Source organism: Hyaena hyaena, unplaced genomic scaffold (genome assembly GCF_003009895.1).
Source record: "Hyaena hyaena isolate Hyena2069 unplaced genomic scaffold, ASM300989v1 scaffold_174, whole genome shotgun sequence".
Lineage (NCBI taxonomy): Eukaryota > Metazoa > Chordata > Mammalia > Carnivora > Hyaenidae > Hyaena > Hyaena hyaena.
This window is the reverse complement of record NW_024080806.1, coordinates 44,198-65,589: the sequence shown is the minus strand read 5'-3', so window position 1 is coordinate 65,589 and position 21,392 is coordinate 44,198. Positions and strand designations below refer to the sequence as shown.

General features: G+C 48.8%; 1 protein-coding gene across 3 annotated transcripts in view; it reads left to right on the top strand.

Moving 5' to 3' along the window:
- Positions 1-21,392, top strand: part of PITRM1 (pitrilysin metallopeptidase 1) — a 39,914-nt gene that overhangs the window by 2,253 nt on the left and 16,269 nt on the right. For 2 of the 3 annotated variants that reach the window (XM_039240365.1, XM_039240368.1), the window contains exons 2-13: positions 265-364; positions 2,896-3,002; positions 3,287-3,438; positions 3,944-4,058; positions 4,133-4,229; positions 5,368-5,528; positions 10,568-10,694; positions 10,963-11,051; positions 11,751-11,879; positions 12,499-12,612; positions 12,812-12,908; positions 13,440-13,574. In XM_039240365.1, coding sequence (XP_039096296.1) covers positions 265-364; positions 2,896-3,002; positions 3,287-3,438; positions 3,944-4,058; positions 4,133-4,229; positions 5,368-5,528; positions 10,568-10,694; positions 10,963-11,051; positions 11,751-11,879; positions 12,499-12,612; positions 12,812-12,908; positions 13,440-13,574 — 1,423 coding nt within the window. The remainder of the gene's footprint in view (positions 1-264; positions 365-2,895; positions 3,003-3,286; positions 3,439-3,943; positions 4,059-4,132; positions 4,230-5,367; positions 5,529-10,567; positions 10,695-10,962; positions 11,052-11,750; positions 11,880-12,498; positions 12,613-12,811; positions 12,909-13,439; positions 13,575-21,392) is intronic. The other variant, XM_039240366.1, reaches the window with a different exon arrangement.

The window sequence follows — 21,392 nt, the reverse complement described above, 5'->3', positions numbered from 1 at the left end:
GTTTATATATACAGGGCTTGCGACATGCATCTGTTAGTTGATATCATGAGGCTTTAGTTGAGCTGAGATAGGGGTCATAAAATTGAACAAACTTTACTAAACTACCGAAATTCGTTTTCTGGAATCTGTTTGGAGAATGTAAGGCTTAATTTGTCCTTGAATTGTCTTTATCACATAAAAATGTCCTCACGGTGTGGCTGAATGACACGAGCCACAGGCCTCCGCAGAAGCATCTAACCTTGATTTCCTTCCGTCCACGGGCAGCGCCGGCCTCGGAGCCCAGAGGAGGAGGGGCAGCACAGCCTGCGAGCGGGCACGGCGGCTCCGGGTGGGACAGCGGCTGCACGGCTTCACCGTAAGCCAGGTGCGTCTTGCTGGGGTGTGTGTGTGTGTGTCTGTGTGTGTCTGTGTCTGTCCCGGGCCCTGGTGGCCCCTGACTTCAGTGCGCTCTTCTGACTGGAGTTGCTTAAGTAAGTCCGGTTCCCGTCCCTGCCTTGATCCCAGCCTGCAAGCCTAGTGCCTCTTTAGATTTCAGGATTTCCATGCGTCTAGCGCGTGGATGTGTCTGGATACACTGCGCTGAGTAAAGATGGCCCCCATCTACCCCCATCCACCTGGGGTGTGTCTTCCTAGCACGAGTTTGTTCCGCACTCAGGCAAAAACTTTGACTTTGAGCCACTGGGGTTTCAGCATCATAGAAGGCGGATTGTGGTCCTGCATTTATTGAATGTTGTGTTCACCTTGTTTTTTTTTTCTTTTACACAGTAATTGAAAACTATGTATTTCACGTCACTGACTGGCCCTTGGCCTCATGCTGTGGGTGACACTTCTCGCAGGGGAGGGGCGGGCAGCACACAGCCCAGGAGGACACGGTGCGGCTGTGGTACAAGGAGAACATGGGAGGTGGGGGCGGGGGGCGTAGCGGAGGGACAGGTTCCGGGAGAAGGGAACGTGTTTCAGGGCAGCCGCCTGCCTGTGGGCTGACACTTCGGGACAGCAGTTCCGGGCAGGGCACAGGGACAGACAGAGGTGCAGGGGGGCGAGGAGGGGGGCCTCAGGAAGCCCCTGAGGGCCGTGCGGGGGGGCCTGGACTCAAGGTATGTACTGTTTGTGAGGACCTCCGAGTTGTTTCGCTCTGTTTTCAAGTCTTACAGAAAGTTATGAACACATGGTCCTCATTTGAGCAGTAGGTAACCTGGAGAGCTGTTGGGGGCAGACAGTTCACGTACTGGCTGATTTTAAATACGTCCGTCTAAGTTCCGAGACAGAAATACTGTACTAGTTGGAAACTCCGCAGGCCTTACAGGCCCCTGTAAGCAGTGTCATTTGTGTGGGAGCCCCCGGAACGCACTCGGGACCCCGGGGCTCCGACCTCTGCCCTGCCGGCAGCTCGCCGTGAGCACGGCTGAGTCACTTTCGCAGCCCCTGGAAAGCGGGGGTGATGAACAGTGTGGCTGTCGCAGTGATGCTCTAACGTGACTGAGGCAGAGAGGCCCCGGCTCGGCGGGACGACACAGCCTGGGACGTGCAGCTGTTTCTGCAGCGCCTTTGCCGGGCTCCGTAGCTGGGGACGCCCGTGCTGGGGTGACGGTGCGCTTGTTTGGTTTTTCCTTGTTTTTTTTTTTAATGTTTATTTGGGGGCGGGCAGACTGCAGGCAGGAGGAGGGGCAGAGAGGGAGGAAGACAGAACAGGAAGCAGCTGCAGCCTCCGAGCTGTCAGCACAGAGTCCAGTGTGGGGCTCGAACCCACGAACCGCGAGACCATGACCTGAGCTGGAGTCAGACGCTCAACCGACTGAGCCCCCAGGTGCCCCTCCTTAAGTTTTCTTAATGTTTTATTATTATTTATTTTAGAGAAAGAGGGAGACACAGAATCTGAAGCAGGCTCCAGGCTCTGAGCTGTCAGCACAGAGCATGAACCGGGATCATGACCTCAGCCAAAGTTGGACCTTTAACTGACTGAGCCCCCCCAGGTGCCCCAAAATATGTGCAAGTTTAAAAAGGAAGACCTGTTTTCAGCCTGTCAGGGAGGAAGCAGGCATTTGCTCTAGTCTTAGAGAGCTGCAGATGCTTGGAGGGAAAATACGCCCAGAAGTATTTTATGTAAGAACTTATTTATTCTTTTGTATTATTAAAAAGAGCTTTTTTTAGGTTTATCTATTTTGAGAGAGAGAGAGAGGGGGAGAGAGAATTCCAAGTAGGCTCCGCGCAGTCAACGCAGAGCCCCATATGGGGCTCGATTTCATGAACCATGAGATCATGACCTGAGCCAAAATTAAGAGTAGATGCTTACCTGACCAAGCCCCCCAGGCACCCCAGGATGCATTTGGTTTTATCGGTGGTGATTTGGACCATTCTGGGCCCCCACTCCCCAGGAGCAGGGAGCTGGAGAGAGCCCCAGCCCACCCCCAGAACTCCTTAGGACTCTAAACTAGAGAAGCGAAGCTCCGTCCCAGGGTGCCCGTTCTGGGCTTTCCTGAGATGCTGGGTAGACAAGGAAGCCACACCGCGGGCCTTGCCGGTGGGAGCAGGACTCCTCCAGAGCAGCCTGCTGTGATCGGTGGGTTCAGACGCCCACTCTGAGCCCAGCTCTGCACCTCAGTGTTCTCATCTGTAGATAGGGGTGAGGGTCCCTCTCCCACGGGATTACCGTGCACTCTTGAGAAGATGTCTAGCAAACAGTAAGCACTCAAAAAGAAGACGTGCATAGATTGTCAGCCCTAGGCCTTTGCTCATTCACAGGGTCAGGGTGTGGATGGGGTGGTTTCTGCGTGCCCCCAGCCGCGACATGCCAGCCTTCTGGTGCCGCCCGATTAGCGGCAGACAAGCCCGGCCCTGCAGTGCACGGAATGTCACCGCTCAGTGCTTCTCCGTCTGAGTTTAGGTCTCCTTCAGGTCACGGACATCCCCGAACTGTGCCTGACGGCGGTGAAGCTTAGCCATGACCGCACAGGAGCCAGATACTTGCACTTGGCCCGAGAAGACACCAACAACTTGTTCAGGTGTGTGGCGGGGGGGCGAACGTTCCGCAGAGAGCGTGGACCGAGCGAGACATAGTTGAGGGTCCTGGTTCAGGAATGTTTAGTTTTGTCGGCTGTGTCCTGAACACGCACGGAGAAGGGTGACTGAATGTGTGTCTGGAGCTATGGACCCTGCAAGTGTGTAGTGTGAACTGGCGGGTGTGTGCGCTGCGGTCAGGCTGCGGCGTCACGGTGGCTGGGCCGACAGCTGCGGGGTCACGGGCTGGGGAGGCGCCGCCCTGACCTCCCGCCGCGGGCCTGCGCAGCCTGCAGTTCCGCACCACGCCCTTGGACAGCACCGGCGTCCCCCACGTCCTGGAGCACACGGTCCTGTGCGGCTCCCGCAAGTACCCGTGCAGAGACCCCTTCTTCAAGATGCTGAATAGGTCCCTGTCCACCTTCATGAACGCCTTCACAGGTCAGCAGGTCGGCGGGCGTCCGGGAGGGGGCCGTGCCCACGGGGCTCCTCGGCGGGGAGGGCGGAGCGGCGGCTGAGCCCCGGAGAGATTGGCCTCCTCTAGTCCAGTGGGACGTGGCTGGACGTTTCATCTTCCAGGAAAGCCGCGTCGGGGTCAGATTGTACAAACTGGGGTCTTGGGGGTGGGGGGGAGGCAGCTGAGATGTTTCTGGAAAATTCGCCATAAGACTTGACGTCAGTAGCGTTACATCACTGCTGGGTGGTGGTGTTTGGAAACGGAGCAGCCGGTGTGAGCCCGGGAGTGCTGTGAGGGCCGCGGTTAACAAGCGCGTGGCATCAGCTTTCTGCGGACGGGGTCATCTTTCTAGGCATGGGACGGGATGCCTGTCCCGAGCCGGAGGGGCAGCCCTGGACAGCAGGGGCTCGCTGTTGGGGACGGGGTGAGGCTGCAAGAGGCTAACGCCCCTGGACATCTGGCGAATTCTAAAATCTCCTTTATACCCAGCTAGCGATTATACTCTGTACCCGTTCTCCACACAAAACCCCAAGGACTTCCAGAATCTCCTGTCTGTGTACTTGGATGCAGCCTTTTTCCCCTGCCTGCGGGAACTAGATTTCTGGTGAGTAAGGATGGACAGATTTGGGCACTAGCGTGAGAGTCCCTGTCACTGCGTGATCATTGATCGTTATTTAGGCAGGAAGGATGGCGACTGGAACATGAGAATCCGAGGGACCCCCAGACGCCCCTGACCTTCAAAGGAGTCGTCTTTAATGAGATGAAGGGAGCATTTGTGAGTTTTTCCTTTTGTAAAATTGTGTTGCAATGATCTTCCCGTGTAAAATATTGGAACATGAAAAGGTCTGGGAGAGAGTTGACGTTCTCTTACATCATTTACTGAGCTTGTGGTGTGGGTGCTGCTGAACTCACCGGGGACAGTGCCGCGAGCACCGGCCCGGGGACAGCGGGAGGCCACACTCCCGATTTCCTAGGACCCGGGTCCCATTCGCTCTTGGGCCCCGGCGTCGGGGCTGCTGCAGTCCGGGAGATAGAACTGCGTGCAGTGGCGGTAAGACGTTGCCATGGGTCCTCGTTCTTCCCCAAGTGCGGCCCCCAAGCCTGCGTGACGCGTCGATGGTAACGGCTTATTGGGCCCAGAAGCTGGAGGACCTAGCGGTCTCTTGTTAAGCCGGACACTGAGAAGAGTGTTTGCAAAATGTGCAGAAACAGCACCATTCGTCTCAGTATTTCTGCTGTTAAAAAATATCTGTGAACATGTAACGATGGGTTAAGATTATGAGTGAACAGGTGACTTTTAAAAGGTCTCTGCTTTGTTTGTAACAACAGAGTTATACACACACACGCTCCTATGTGTCAGGAAACCCGTGTCACCAAAAGCTCTTCGGAGGCCTCCCTGAGCTATAGGGTATGAAGGCCCCTGAGACCCAGCAGCGTGAGAGCGTCTCTCCGGGGCTCTGTCCTCACAGCCCCTTGCACTTTGGAGCTCTGCCCTCACACGGGCTGCTTCCCTAGGTGTTGATACTTGCTTTGAGCCTCTTGCCTTCCGGAACCTTCTGCAAACTCAAGTTTGAGTGACAGCCTTTGCTCCAGAAGCCCACAGATCTCTCCCTCAGCTCACGGCCAGCGACCCTTGCATATGGTGTTGCACACACCCCTGCCCGGCCCTCCGCTGTGTGCTTGGCGTGGGCCGTGCACACTGCACAGTATTTCTCTTCTCTTCCGGGTCCTGAGCAGAAACTGGGGGTGCGCGGCTTTGTTAGACAGTGTCTCTGCCCCGACATTTGCCACGGTGTGAGTCGCAGGGGTGTTACAGGCATGTGCTCCCCAAGTGTTGGCCATCTGCTGCGTCGTATCGTAACAACGCCTGTGTGTTATTTTATACTGACGTGTATAATTTTTTTAATTTGAAGACGGATAACGAGAGGATATTCTCGCAGCACCTTCAGAACCACCTCCTGCCTGACCACACGTACTCGGTGATCTCCGGGGGCCACCCGCTGTGCATCCCAGACCTCACGTGGGAGCAGCTCAAACAGTTCCACGCCACCCATTACCACCCCAGTAACGCTAGGTAATGCTTCGTCGTGGTGCTGAATTGGTGGTTGATCCAGAGTTGTTTGCACGCAGTAAACGACACGGCTTCTCCCGCACGTGGCCGAGAACCGTCCGCTCAGGAACCCGGGAAGCGTACTGTTTCCTCGCTCACTGGGTGGCTTCTGTCTGGTACGGTGATGCTCATTCTGAAAGTCTGCGGCGAGAACTTGTTATTTTAAAGCTTTGTGGTGTTACTTTAATTTTTGAAAGTGAGCGCGAGCAGGGGAAGGGCAGAGAGAGAGGGACCCCCAGACGCCCCTGACCTTCAAAGGAGTCGTCTTTAATGAGATGAAGGGAGCATTTGTGAGTTTTTCCTTTTGTAAAATTGTGTTGCAATGATCTTCCCGTGTAAAATATTGGAACATGAAAAGGTCTGGGAGAGAGTTGACGTTCTCTTACATCATTTACTGAGCTTGTGGTGTGGGTGTCTCTAGGGTTTTGTATGTGTAATGTGTCCTCTGCAAATAGTGACAGTTTTGGCTCTTCTTACCAGCGTGGATGCCTTTTACCCCTTTTTAAGGTTGTTTTGAAAGTGAGAGAGAGAAGCACATGTGTGAGTGGGGGAAGGGCTGAGGGAGAGAATCCCAAGCAGGCCCCGCACTGGCAGCATGGAACCCGATGCAGGGCGTGACCTCATGAACCATGAGATCACGACCTGAGCCGGAACCAAGAGTCAGACGTTTAACTGACTGAGTCCCCCATGCTCCCCCGTGTTCCTTCTCGTACCGATGTGATGTAGCACACTGATTGATTTGTGAATGTTGAATCATCTTTGCATCCTGAGAATAGATCCTGCTTGGTCATGGTGAATAATTTTTTTAATATATTGTTAGATTTGGATTGCTAATATTTTGTTAAGGGTTTTTGTATCAATGTACATCAGAGATAATGGCTGTAGCTCTCTTTTGTGTGTGATATCTTTATCTGGTTTTGGTATCTGGGTAATGCTGGCCTCATAGGATCAATGTGGAAGTTTTCCTTCTATTTTTGGGAAAAGTCTGAGAAGGATATTAACCTTGCTTAGATGTTTGGTAGAATTCGCTTGTGGTGCCATCTGGTCTGACTTTATTGGGGGTTTTCAGTTACTGACTCTTTCTTTCCTGGTTATTGGTCTGTTCGAATTTCCTATTCAGTTTTGGTAGTTTATATGTTTCTTGGGATCTATCCATTTCTTCTAGGTTGTCCAGTTTGTTGGCATATGGGTTTTCATAATCTCTTGTAATCCTTTGTGTTTCTGTGGTGTTGGCTGTTCTTTCTCCTCTCTCGTTTCTGGTTTTGTTTGACTCCTCCCTTTTTTGATGGGTCCTCCTAAAGGTTTATCCATTTTGTTGCTCTTTTGAAAGAAACAGCTCCTGGTTCCATTGATGTGTTCTATTTTTTTAGTTTTGTGTATCATTTATTTCTGCTTTAATCTATTATTTCCTTCCTTCTGGTTCGAGATTTTCTTTGTTGTTTTTCTAGGTTGTCTATTTGAGATTTTTTTGCTTCTTGAGGTAGGACTGTATTGCTATAAACTTCTCTCTTAGACCAACCAAAGGATTTGGGCCACTGTGTTTTCATTTTCATTTGTTCCCATATGTTTTTTTGATGTTCTCTTGGTTGACCCACTCATTTCTTAGTAGCATGTTATTTAACCTCCATATAAGTGCTCTTTCTGGATCTTTTCTTGTGATTGTTCAGGTTTCATAGTGTTGCGGTCAGAAAAGATGTATGGTATGACTTCAGTCTTTTTGAGTTTTTTGACAGTTGTTTTGTGCCGTATGTGATCTATCCTGAAGAATGGTCCATGTGCACTTGCAAATAATGTATATTCTGTTGTTTTAGGTTGGAATGTTCTGAGTATTTGTTGTATCCATTTGGTCCAGTGTGTCATTCAAAACCATAGTTTTTTTAAATTTTCTGTTTAGATGGTCTGTACATTGATGTAGTGGGGTGTTAAAGTTCCCTACTATTGCTGTATTGCAGTCAGTTTCTTCCATTATGTTTGTAATTAGCTGCCTTATGTATTGGATGTTTTTGTGTTGAGCACATTGATATTATAGTTACATCTTCTTTAAAATTTTTTTTTAATATTAGACAGAATGCACGCAGGGGAGGGACAGAGAGAGACATACACACGGAATCCTAAGCAGGCTCTGAGCTGTCAGCACAGAGCCCGATGCGGGTCTCAGACCCATTTCGTGTGTGTGTCTCTCTCCCGACATGAGGCTTGAACCCATGAACCGCGAGATCATGACCTGAGCCAAAGTCAGACACTTAACCAATTGAGTCCCCTGGCTCACCTGTAGTTGTTATATCTTCTTGTTGGGTTGTTCCCTTTATGATTCGTTTTTAATGTTTGTTTATTTTTTATTTTTTTTTTTTTGAGAGAGAGACACAGAGCATGGGGGGAGGGGGCAGTGAGAGAGGGAGACACAGGATCTGAAGCAGGCTCCAGGCTGTCAGCACAAAGCCTGATGTGGGTCTCAGACTCACGAACTATGCCATCATGACCTGAGTCAAAGTCAGACGTTTACCCACTAAGCCACACAGGTGCCCCAGTTCCCTTTATGATTACATAGTGCCCTCCTTTGTCTCTTGTTACAGACTTTGTTTTCGGGTTTATTCCATCCAATGTAAGTATTGCTACCCTGGCTTTCTTTTCACTTCCACCTGCATGGTAGACGTTTCTCCATCCTTCACATTCAGTCTCCAGGTGCCCTTCAGTCTGAAATGAGGCTTCTGTAGGCAGTGTATACAGGGGCTTGGTTTTTCTGTGTTCCATCACCCTGTATCTTCTGATTGGAGCATTTGGTTCTGTACGTTCAATTATTCATAGGTATGTACTTACTGCCATTTTGTTACCTGTTTTATGGTTATTTTCTATTTCTCTGTTCCTTTCTTTCTTGTTCTCTTACCGTAGTTGGTTTTCTTTAGCGATATACTTGGATTCTTTTCTGCTTGTTTTTTTCACATCTGTTACTGGTTTTTGATAAACAGTTACCGTTAGGCTTGTATCTGACCTCTTCAGCACATAGCAGTCTGTATTAAGTTAATGTGTGCTTCAGTTTGAACCCATTTTTTTTTTTTTTACCCCTCCTGGATATTTTAGGCATGTGGTGTCGTACTTTATATCCTTTTAAGTTGTGAGTCCCTTGACCGATTTTTACAGATAGACTTGTTACTGTTCTTGTGTTTCTAACTTTTCCTCCTCATTAGTGGTCTTTCCTTTCCACTGAGTCTGCTTTAATGTCTTGTAGGTTTAGTTGGGTAATCACGAACTTCTTTAACTTCTGTTCGCCTGAGAAACTCGATCTCTCCTGTTCTGAGCAGCAGCCTTCTGGGACAGAGCCTCGCTGGCTGCGGCGTTTGCCTCTCAGCACCGAGCACCTTTTGATGCTCCCGTCAAGCCGGCAGAGTTTCTGCTGAAAAATCCACTAGTGGCCTTATGGGGTTTCCCCTGTGTGTGACTTCATTTCGTGGCTTTTAAAATTTCCTCTTTACTGCTCTTTTTGCTATTTTAATTACTGGGTGTCTCGGTGTGGGTCTTCGTGGGTTGGTTATGTCAGGGGCTCTCTGGGCCTCCTGGATCTGGATTTCCTCTCCAGGTGAGGGAAGTTTTCAGCTCTTGTTTCTTCAGATAAACTGTCTGCCCCGTTTTGTCGCTCTTCTTCTGGAATCCCTATATTGCAGATGCTACTGTATTTGATGGTGTCACTGAGCTCTCTAAGCCTGCTGTCATTACACATACACACACACACACACACACCACTCAGCTTGAGGACGTTCCGTCTGCTTCCTGCAGTCTGCTGCTTCTTCCCCTTAGTGTGTTTCATTTGTTGCGTTCGTCATCTGATTGTTTCTTTTTGTCTGTGTTGAGGGTCTCACTGAGGTCCTCCACTCCTTTCTCAAGTCCAGTGAGTGTCTTTATGACCATTAGTTGAACTTCTCCGTCAGGCATGTTACATTTCTCCATTTTGCTGAAGTTTCTTGCTGCTCTTTGTCCAGTTCTTTCCTCTGGGACACGTCCCTCTGCGTCCTCGCTGTGCCTCGCCCTCAGGATCTGTTTCTGGGTGTTGGGAAGGTCAGCCGTGTCCCCTGCTCTTGACAGTAGTAGGCAGGTACACGCTTGTAACAAGGTGACACTGGTCCTCTGCCAGAGGGGACGTGCTGCTGTCCAGGAGACGGGTCAGCTGAGGGGACCCGCAAAGCGCACGTGCACAGGGCATGCAGCTTAAGGTGTGTGTGTCCTTCGCCAGAGGTGGCCAGCTGCCGTCAGCACCGCCACCCCACAGTGTGGGAAGGCACCCTGGTGTGCTGTGGGAGCCGAGCCCCGGGACGGGTTGAGGCGCGCCTGGCTGGGGGGCACCGCAGAGACGGTCAGGTCCCGGGTGCCTGAGCTCAGTCGGCTCCTGCAGGCGGCTGTCTGTGCGGGGGGGGGGGGGGGGGGGGGGGGGGGGGGGGGGGGGGCGCAGGGGACGGAAGTGGCGCCCACCTGCTCCTTTGTTCCTGGAGGAGTCCTCATCGTCCCTGTCTCTCCCTCCTGTGAGGCCGCTGTGCTCGTCTCCGCTGGCTGGCTGTCATCCTGTCACCTCCGGGTTCTCCCAGAAGGAGGCAGCTGGTGTTTAAAGTTCCAGGTTCAAGTCTCCTCGGTTGTCAGAACGCGTGACATCCGCCCCTCTGGTTCTCGCAGCCAGGTGCTCCGGGCTCCGTGTTGCTGTGTGGGCGCCTCTCCCCGCCCGCGGGCCTTCCTGCAGCAGACAGTCGGCTGGTCCACTTCACTCCCCACGGCCACCCTGCCCGCCGTCCCCCTGGGATGCGTTCTCTGCTCTGCGTGCAGCTGTGGCATTTGTTCTGCCAGCGCCGTGGTTTTCTGGCTTATTCAGCTCGACAGACCTGGGTCTGGTGGTGTCCGTGGGGTGAGGGGCTCGGGCTTTTCCTACTCTGCGTACCTTCATTTGATGCAGAAAGCCATCCGGGGAGGTTTCTAATCACGTCAGCTGAGCCGGACTCTAATATATTCTCTGAACATTTCAGGTTCTTCACGTACGGCAGTTTCCCGTTAGAACAGCATCTGAAACAAATTCAGGAAGAAGCACTGAGCAAATTTGAGAAAATTGAGCCAAATACTGCAGTGCCCACTCAGAAGCCTTGGGATAAGCCAGTAAGTGCCCATCTGGAGCACTGACACTCAGTGCATTGAGGTGGAGAATCAGACTGTGTGTTAATCGTAGGCTTTTCCAGCATTGAGGGCTCTGACTTGAATGTGAGAGCTTCTCGAGCCTAAGGAAGGGTTATTTGTTTGAGAAGAAAGTTAATTTAGTGAAAAGCATCTCTTTTGGACCACTTTATACATATACAGGTACCTTATACCAGATTAAACCTAGTTATTCACAGTTCGTACCTACTTAAAGCATCGTGTCGTTTTACAGAGAGAATTCCAGATAACGTGTGGCCCAGACTCCCTGGCTGCAGATTCCTCCAAACAAACAACCGTCGGGGTCGGCTTCCTCTTACCAGAGTAAGTGCCCGCTGCGACATCGAGAAGGTGCAGGCTGGCAGGTCGGAGGTGGGTTCTCCAAGTGCAGATGGTCGGCGGTCGGGATTTCCAGGCCCAGCAGCTGGCGGAGGGCACGGGGGTTTTAGCAGCCTCGGGGATGGTTCAGGGGAATTGACTTTCACTAGCCGTCCAGAAAAATGCCACTTCTCTTCTCACTACATTTTAAAGCTTATTTCTGTGGAGAAAGCTGGCTCGGACAGCAGTTAGCACTTGTGGGGGTGGGGCCTCCGATGCCATTGAGCGTGAGAGGAGCGCAGTGAACACGCGCTAGACGAAGACGTGCGACAGCCAGAGCTTGTAGTTGTAGAGAAGCAGACGCCTGGGGCACATGGGCAGGAGGGGTCCTCTGCCCGCTGCTGTATCCACGTGTGGATGGTGCAGCTTAATGAAGGGGAGACGGGTCAGGGTGCTTGGCACACTGTAATACGGTAGCATCCGACACGCGGCTAAATCCGCTCATGGTTTGGGACCCTAGATCAGCCTATTAGAGCTTTGCAAGCCAAACAATAATTATTCTCTCTTATCCATATACCTTAAAATAGAGGTTGTATTAGGTCAGCTTTGGAAATAGAAGTGTCAATTTATTGGTGATTGTAATGATTTTGAAAACATTAACGAGGGCCCCCGGCTTCTCTTTCTCCCCCATCCTTTTACGTTAAGCATCACTGATACGTTTGAAGCCTTCACGTTAAACCTTCTGTCCTCACTCTTGATCAGCGGGCCCAACTCCCCCTTCTACAAAGCCTTAATTGAGTCTGGACTTGGCACAGACTTCTCTCCGGATGTTGGGTAAGTTTTATGGTCACATCACTGGTTTGTGATCAGGGCCGGTTTTCATGCTAGCCAGTGTCCGGACACGACTAGGGAGGGTGTTGGCATCTGGTGGGTGGGGTTAGGGACGGAGGGTGCTCGACACCCACAGTCTCCAGTCAGCTCCGCTCCCGCCCCAAGCACAGAACTGTGTGTTGGGTTATGGGCCTGGTACAGATTCGCACATCTCCTGGAGGGGGCGCTTGGGAAAAGAAAGTAGAAAGATCGCTTGTTCAAGATCTCAGAGTGGCATACTGCTGCCCGTTTTAAAAGCCAGGTTGTTACTACTCTTTCAAATCGTAAAATTTTGTAAAAGCTCAGCTGTTCTGTTTCTAGATTAAATTCTGCCATAGCTCTGTGAAGTTTAAATGGTGTTGGGTTTTAGAAATGTTAAGTGGCCATGCATGTAACCGGGCAGTTGTATGTGCGGAACACATGTCTGAGGGCACTGCTGTCGTTGGCTTTCTCGGGGAAGTCTCACGCGTTTGTGGCCGTGTGGCTGGGAGCACGGGACCCTCCAGCGAAGCGCGCTGCGCCCGGAACGTGCCTGCTGCAGGGTCTGCCCTGTGCCACAGCTCGGCCCGTCCTTGTGTCGCAGGTACAATGGCGCCACCAGGGAGGCCTACTTCAGCGTGGGCCTGCAGGGGGTCGCGCAGCAGGATGTCCAGGCCGTCCGGGACCTCATCGACCGCACCATCGAGGATGTTCTCCAGTGCGTGGGGCTGTGGGCCGGCGGCTGGCCTTCTGCATCCCTGATGCTTTCTGCGTGGAGCCCCCCCTTCCCCCCCATCCTTGGGCTTTTTAACCTCATCAGACGCATATCCGTTCACTTATGGTTGTTCAGAGGTTCCCCCTGTGCCTCGTTGCAATATCATCTATTTCTTTTTAACATCTTCGTCTCCGTTTTCTAGGAAAGGATTTGAAGATGACCAAATTGAGGCTCTCCTGCATAAAATCGAAATACAGATGAAGCATCAGTCCGTCAGCTTCGGACTCGCCCTGACGTCTGTGTGTAACTTCTCACCTGCCTCCTTCCTCTCGGGCTCTGTTTGCGGGTTTTGTTTTGCGTTACCTATCGTGACCAGGGGGTGCCGACAGCACTGAAAATACAGATATTCACAGCGCCTTTCCTCTCAACCTGGAAAGCTGTGCTGTTTTGGATCTGATACGTTTATTTTTAACTTAGTTTTATAATATGTTGTGTCTTTTTACTAGTGCAACTGGCTATTTGAAAACTTATGTTTTTATGCAAGATAGATTGACACTAAAGACTTACGGAAAGAGGCCTATAACTGTTGATAGTTGGTAATTATGTTTTCTAAAAATACTTTTAAAACCCGTTCTTTATTTTATTGGAAAAAAACCAGATTTGAAATTTTCCTAACCAAAGAATGACTCAGTTTTTGTTTTGAACAGTCATCGGTGGTGTTTTTAAACATAGAGACTGATGTTTTAATAAAATGTCACGTGTGACTTTTACTGAGCAAACACAGAGCGTGCTGAGTAAGGTGCGCGTGGACTTGGTATCGTTGGCTGCAGTACATCGCCCCCTGCTGGAACCACGACGGGGACCCGATACAGCTCCTGCAGCTGGGGACCCAGGTGGCGCAGTTCCGCCAGCGCCTTGAGGAAAACCCAGACTTCCTGCGAGAAAAAGTCAGACAGTACTTCAAGGTAAGGAACTTGGAGAATTTATGTGAACGGGGACATCATTTCTTAATTATTAACTAATGTTCGTAATAACTTAAAAAATACAATTTTCCAGGTTCCAAAAACGTGAGAGTGTTTTTTATAGATGAATCCATGTCTGCATATGTATTAACAGAACATCTGCAGGCATTTTTCTCTGTTTTGTTGAAAGAAAGCCGACACTGTTCACCTCTCAGTTTTTTGGAAGGTTTAGATAAGAATTGGTGTTCACTTGTCATTAAAAGTTTGGAATTCACCGTGAAGAAATACTGTACTGGGGTCGTCTTCAATGGGGAGGCGATTGCGGTTTTGATTTTTGGTGATACTGATCCGGTGTCCTCATCAGTTACTGATCTTCCCAGATTTTTCTGTCTTCACACTTGGTAGGGGTGTGTTTTTAGGAATGTGTCTACCCTTCTAGGCTGTCCAGGTGTTCCCTGATCTTTCTGATTCTTGTGCTGTCATTGCTGATGCCCCCATTTCCATCTCCGAGTTTAGTCTCCCTTTTTTCTTCGTGTATCTAACGGTTTGTCACTTTGGCCAGCCTGTGTGAGGAAGTCTTAAGTGTGATCTGATTTTTATCGTTTCCTTTATCCTGTAGCTTTGTTCTGGGTGGGTCTCACTTCTCTTCACTGAACGTGGAGAGATGGGTTACTCATTGGGCTTTGTGGTCTTTCTTTGTTTTTAATGTACATGTTAACTGTATTCATGCTGATTTTGTGGGAATCCTGTAGTTTTCAGTAGGTTCTGCCTGGAGGTTTATCTGTCTCAAGGTATTTATTTAACCCGCTGTGTGTTGAGGAATGTGTAGTGTGGTTTCCCTGTGTCTGCTGAGTTTCCAGTTTTCCTTCTACAAGCAGCACCTCGGAGATGCTTGTGTGTGGTTCCAGGCCACCACGGTAGAGCGAGTGTGGAAATGCAGCAAGCCTCATGGATTTTTCCGTTTCCCAGCGCGTGTAAAACTTACGTTTACTCTGTAGTCTATTAAGAGCGCAGTAGCATTGTGGCAAAAAAAAAAAAAAAATACACATCTTAGTTAAGAAAACACTTTGTTGCTAAAAAAAAAAAAAAAAAAAGCCAACCACCTGAGCTCTCAGGGAGTCCTAATCGTCACCAGTGGAGGGTCGGGTGCCGGCTGTGACAGATCAGGGTGGCCATGGCCATCTCTGAAATCAGACAACTAGTGAAGTTTGCTGCAGCGACTGACCCTTCCTTTCTGGAAGGATTTCCTGCAGCAGGTGATGCTGTTTGGTAGCATCTGACCCACAGGGGAACTTTCAGAGTTGAGGTCAGTGCTCTCCCACATGCTGCTGCTTCACAGCCAAGTGTATGTGACATTCTAAGTCCTCTGTTGTCATTTCAAGAGTCTTGAGTAAATCCTGTCTCAGGAACCCACGAGAAGCAGCTCGTCATCCCTGACATTGCAGCCATTCAGCCTCATCGAAAGGCCCTGCTTCTGATTCTGGGCCTCTGGCTGTTTCCACCCCATCTGCAGCGACTCCCTCCACTGAGGCCGTGAGCCCCTCACAGTCATCCGTGAGGGCTGGGACTGACTCCCCCCAACTCCTGTTCTCCTGTGAACGTGGATATTCTGACTTCTTCCCATGAGTCTTGAGTGTGAATAGCATCTGGAATTGAGAATCCTTCCCAGAAGGTTTTCAATTTACTTTGCCCAGACCCATCAGAGGAACCACTGTCTATGGCAGCAATAGCCTTACGGAATGCATTTCTTAAATAATAAGACTTGAAAGTTGAAGTGACTCCTCGATCCATGGGCTGCAGCATGGGTGTTGTGTCAGCACTATGAGAAGAGTATTAGTTCCCTTACCCATTTCCACTGGGCTGGCCGGGCCCACTGGCCGTGAGGGGCTCGGGGGTGGCCGGGCGCATTGGCCGTGAGGAGTCACAATCTGTAAAGGGCCTCGGTGAGCAGTAGGCCTCAGCACTGAGGTTACAGCACTCAGGAAGCAATGCTGTAGACACACGTGCTGTCGTCCGGGCTCTGTTCCACTTACGAAGCGCAGGCAGGACAGACTTAGCGAAGTTTTGGAGGGTGCTAGGGTTTGTGGAAGGTCAGTGAGCACGGGCTTCCTCCCAAAGTAACCAGCCGCATTAGCCCCTAACAGGAGTCAGCCTCTCGAAGTTTAAAACCAGGCACTGACTTCTATCTACCTATAAGTCCGAGATGGTGTCTTCCCCTATATCCCGTTTCATCTATATTGATCATCTTTCATTGGGCGTAGCCAGTGTTAGTGCCTACCTGGCTAATATTGACCACGTGTCTGGAGAACTTGCCCCTCCACCTTGCACTGCGAGGTCACGGAGACGAGGTCACAGAGACGACTCTTAAAGCTCCACCAGCTTCAGGCATTTCTTCTGCAGCTCCCCCCCCACCCCCTACGCCTGCCCTCATAAACCTGAAGAGAGGCTGGCCTTGCTCTGGGGGAGATTTCGGCTTCAGGGAATGTTAGGATTTGATCTTCTATCCAGACCACTTGTGCTTTCTCCGCATCAGCAGTAAGCCGATGGCATTTCTTACTTGTGTGTTCCCCAGACCAGCACCTTGCATTTCCTTCAAGAGCTCGTCCTCTGATTCACAATGTGGCCGACTGGTGCAAGAGCCTGGCTTCTGGCTTCTCCTGACCTACGACACACCTTCGTCAGTAAGCTTGATCATTTCTAGCTTATTTTATTTTGAGAGTGTGAGAGAGAAGAGAACGAGTGCACAAGCAGGCAGAGAGAGAGAGAGAGGGAGACAGTCCCAGGCGGACTCCACACCGTCAGCACAGCGGCCATGGGGGCTTGACCTCATGAACCGAGATCCTGACTTGAGCAGAAGAGTCAGACGCTCAAACAGCCAAGCCACCCGAGCGCCCCTGATGGTTTCTAGCTTTTATTTGAGATGTGTGACTTTTCACTTGAAGACTCAGAGGCCATCACAGGGTTATTGTGAGGACTAACTTCAATATTGTTGTGTCTTAGGGGATAGAGAGGCCCAAGGAGAGGGAGGGAGGCCTGGGAATGGCCAGTGGGTGGCACAGTCAGGACGCACACCTTTAGCGATGAGTGAGGTTCACCGTCCTCTGTGGGTGTGGTTTGCGTCTCCCCAGAACAATCACAGTAGTGGCATCAGATCACTGGTCACAGATGAGCATAATAAACCTAAGGAAAATTTCTCAGACACCGCGAGGATTACCAAGCTGCGACGCAGAGACAGGAAGGGAGCAGATGGTATTGGGGAACGGCGTGCCACTAGGCATGCTCAGTGCAGTGCAGCTTTCAGTTTGTGTGAAAGATGCGGTATTTGTAAAGCTTGTTAACACAGAGCATGAGAAAATGAGGTACGTCCATGTAGAATACAAATTAGTCCTGTAAATTTATGAACATTCTGGTTATTTTTATGAAGGTTCTTTTGCCCACAAGTGAGCTACCGTCTGTTCCCTGCCTTCCCTGTGCTGTTGCTTTCACGCTGGTGACTTGGTGGTTGCATAGCTGGCAGCCTCGTCCCCCCATTTTGCCATTCCCCCCACCCATGGCAAGCATCAGTTCTCTGCATTTATGGCTGTGTTTCTGCTTTTTTTTTTTTTTTTTTTTTTTTAACGTTTGTTTGTTTTGAAAAGAGCCCATGTGAGCAATGGAGGGGGCGGGGTGGGGGGAGAGTGGCCCAAAGAGGCTCCACAGGGCTGATCCCAGTGCGGGGCTAAACCTCACAAACTATGAGATCATGACCTGAGCTGAGATCAAGAATCGGACACTCAACCGAGCCCCCCCGGCACCCCTCTTTCTGCTTTTGTTTAGATTCCACATGTAAGTGAGGACAGTTCACTTGTCTTTCTCTGACTTGTTCCATTTAGCATAATACCCTCTAGGTCCATCCATGTTCTCGCAAAGGGCAAGATCTCTTTATCACTGAGTAACAGTCCATTGAACATACAGCACGTCGTCACTGTTTGTCAGCGCACAGTAGGCTGCTTTCCTACCTTGGCTGTTGCAGGTAAAGCTGCAGCAAACACACGGGTGTGCGTATCTTGTCAAGTCAGTGTTTCTGGCTTTTCTGAGTCCATAGCCAGTAGTGGAATTACTGGGTCACAGAGTAGCTGTACTTTTAGGTTTTTAGGGAGCCTCCACACTGTCTTCCACAGTGGCTACGCCACTTACCGTTCCCACCAGAAGTGACGGGGCTTCTCTTTCTCCACATCCTCACCAACACCTGTTATTTCTTTTGAGCCCAGCTATTCTGACGGCTGTGAGGTAGTATCTCATTGGTTTTGATTTGCGTTTCCCTGGTGGTGAGTGATGTTGAGCATCTTTTCATTGTGTCTCTGGGCCGTCTGTCATCTCTGGAGAAGCGTCTCTTCTTGGTTATTTTATGCCAGCACCATGATGCTGTAATTACTCCTGCCTGTGCCATGTAACTTGAGGTTTGGAATTGAGATGCCTCCAGTTTTCTTTTCCAGGGTTCCTTTGATTATTCGAGGTCTTTTGTGGTTCTATACAGATTTTGGTATTGTTTGTTCTAGTTCTCTGAAAAATGCTCTTGGCATTTGAACAGGGATTGTATTAAATGTGTAGACTGCTTTGGGTGGTATAGACATTTTAACACTTTGTTTTTATCCAGCCTTTGAGCATGGAATGTCTTCGTTTGTGTCATCTTAATATTTTTTAATCCATATTTATAGTTTTTTGAGCATAGATTTTTCACCTCTTTAGTGTTTTCTTGGATATTTTACTGTTTTTTGTGTAGTTGAAAATGGGATAGTTTTCTTAATATCAGTTTCTGTTGCTTTATTATTAGTATATAGGAATGCAGATTTCTGTGCGCTGATTTTGTATCCTGGAGCTTTGCTGAATTCATGTACTAGTTCTGGTTGTTTCCTGTAGAGTCTTCAGGGGTCTCTGTATATGGTAGCATGGCACCATAAATAGTTCACTTCTTCCTCACCGATTCGGATGCCTTTTCTTTCTTTCTGTCATCTAATTGCTCTGAAGGCGAGGACTTACAGTGCCGTGCTGAAGTCTGAACGTGGTGACGGTGGACATCTCTGTCTCCTTCTGCCCTCGGGGGAAAAGCTCTGAAGTTTTCATCACTGAGTATGATATTAGCTGTGGGTTTCTCCTCTGAGGCCTTTATCATGTTAGGCATGTTCCCTCTAACCCTGCTTCACAGAGGGTCCATCACGAATGTGCACTGTGTTTTGCCAGATGCTCTTTCTGCATCTGTTGGGATGGTCTTGTGTTTTTGTCCTTTCTGTTACTGACGTTCTGTGTCATTCTGGTTACTTTGCAAATATCGAACCACCCTTGCATTCCTGGAATAAATCTCTCTTGATTGTGGTGTATGTTTTTTTTTGTTTTTTTTTTTTAACTAGTTAAGACTTGTTTTGTGATCTCCTATGTGATTGAGACTGCTCAACATGCGCTTGAAAAGAATGTGTATTCTGCTGTTTTAGGATGGAATGTTCTGAATATATCTGTTAAATCCATCTGGCCCAGTATGTCATTTCATAGCCATTTCTTCTTGTTGATTTCCTGTTTTGATGATCAATGTAAGTGGGATGTTAAAGTCCCCTACTAGTATTATTGTCGATTAGGTCATTTATATTTGTTATTAACTATTTATGTATTTGGGTGCTCCTACATCAGATGTGTAAATATTTACAGTTGTGATATCTTCTTGTTAGACTGTCCCCTTTAATATTATGCAGTGATCTTCTTTATCTCTTGTCATAGTCTGTTTCAAAATATGTTTTATCCAATGTAAGTGTTGCTCCCCCAGCTTTCTTCTGACCTCTTTGACCTCTGTTTGGATGATAGGTGTTTCTCTGTCCTCTCACTTTTAATCTGCAGGTGTTTTCTGTTTGAAATGAGTCTCTTGTAGGCAGCATATAGATGGGTCTTATTTCTTTTTTTTATTCATTCTGTCACCCTGTATCTTTTGATTGGAGTGTTTAGTCTGTTTATATTCAAAGTAATTGTGGGGAAACCTGGGTGGTTCAGTTGGTTAAGTGTCCAACTCTTGATTTCAGCTCATGTCATGATCTCACAGTCATAAGTTCGAGCCCTGTGTTGGGCAGGCCTGTTTGAGATCTCTCTCTCTGTTTCTCTCTCTCTGCCCCTTCCATACTTAGGCATGCGTACACTTCTCTCTCAAAAAAAAAAAAAAAAAAAAAGTAATTTTTGATAGGTGATGTGGGAAACAAAGGCAAGTGAAGAACTAAATTCCCTTACTGCCTACAGCCCGTTGACCGTCATTGACAAAGGCAGAGTGACCTCCCTCTAGGAGCTCAGCTACCTCGATGGTGACACTTTGCTAAAGGGCAAAAGGCAATTTTAGCTTGACATTATCCTGACCTCCAGGATCCTGTGAGTCTGCTTTAAATATAAAAATAACTTTGAAAACTTACTGTATCTCTGCCAAATACATGTCAGTAGTCATTCCCCAAGCATACGGCCTACTGATGTACATCTGAAAGGTCTCATGACCAAGGTTTTACCAAACAGTAGTAAGTGGCCTTTTCCTGACAGTAGCTCGTCCCCTCAGGGTCCTGGAAACCTTGTCTCCAGAATACCTTGGAGGTTTCTGCTTCTCTGACCCCTCCCAACCTGAAGGTACATAGTCGTCGCAACCCCAGTGCAGCTTTCTGCCCATGCGACCCGCCCCTGTGCTTTCATAAAGCATCTTTTTGCACCAAATACACCTCACGAATTCTTTCTTGGCCATCGGCTCCGAACCCCAACATTTTCTACACCATTAGGTTTGTACTTACTGCTATTTTGTTACTTGTTTTGCAGCTGTTTCTATAGATTTTCTCTGATCCTTCCTTCTTGTGCTCTTTCATAGTTTGTTGACTTCCTTTGGTGATATACTTGGATTCCTTTTTCTTTGTGTTTTGCATGTTTATTACTGGTTTTTGATTTGTGGTTCCCATTTGGTTTGTGTATAACGTTTTCTCCTTTTAGCAGTCTATGTTAAGTTTACTGGTCCCTTAAATATGGACCCATTCTTTACATCTCTCTCCTGCACGTTTTAAGTATGTGGTGTTGGGGGCATCTGGGTGGCTCAGTCGGTTGAGCATCTGACTTCGGCTCAGGTCATGATCTTGCAGTTCACGGGTTCGAGCCCCCCATCAGGCTCTGTGCTGACAGCTCAGAGCCTGGAGCTGCTTCAGATTCTGTGTCTCCCTCTCTCTCTGCCCCTACCCCCTTCATGCTCTGTCTCGTCTCTGAAAAATGAATAAACCTTAAAAAAAACTTTTTTAAGTATGTGGTATTATATTATACAGCTTTTTATTTTATGAGTCCCTTAACAGATTTTTGCACAAACACTTGTTTTTACTGTATTTGTGTTTCTTTTCATAATCACACTATTGTCTCCTCACTCGGAGCCCCTTTAATACTTCTTTGCAGGGCTGGCTTAGTGGTCATGAACTTCTTTAGTTTTCATTTTCTGAGGAACTCTTAATTTCTCCTTCTGTTCTGAACATTAGCCTGGCTGGATAGAGTATTCTTGCCTGCAGAGTTTTCTTCTTTCAACTGTGAATATATCATTCCAGCCCCTTTAGGCCTATAAAGTTTCTGCTGAAAAATCCACTGATTGCCTTATGGGGATTTCCCTTGTGTGTAATGTCTTCTTTTCTCCTGCTACTTTTGAGACTTTTCCTTTATCACTACTTTCTGCCATTTTAATTACTGTGTGTCTTGCTGTGGACCTCCTTGGGTTGGTTTTGGTCAGAGGGGCATCTCTGTGCCCCTTGGATCTGTCATCTGTTAACGTCCCCAGATTAGGGAAGTTTTCAACTATTA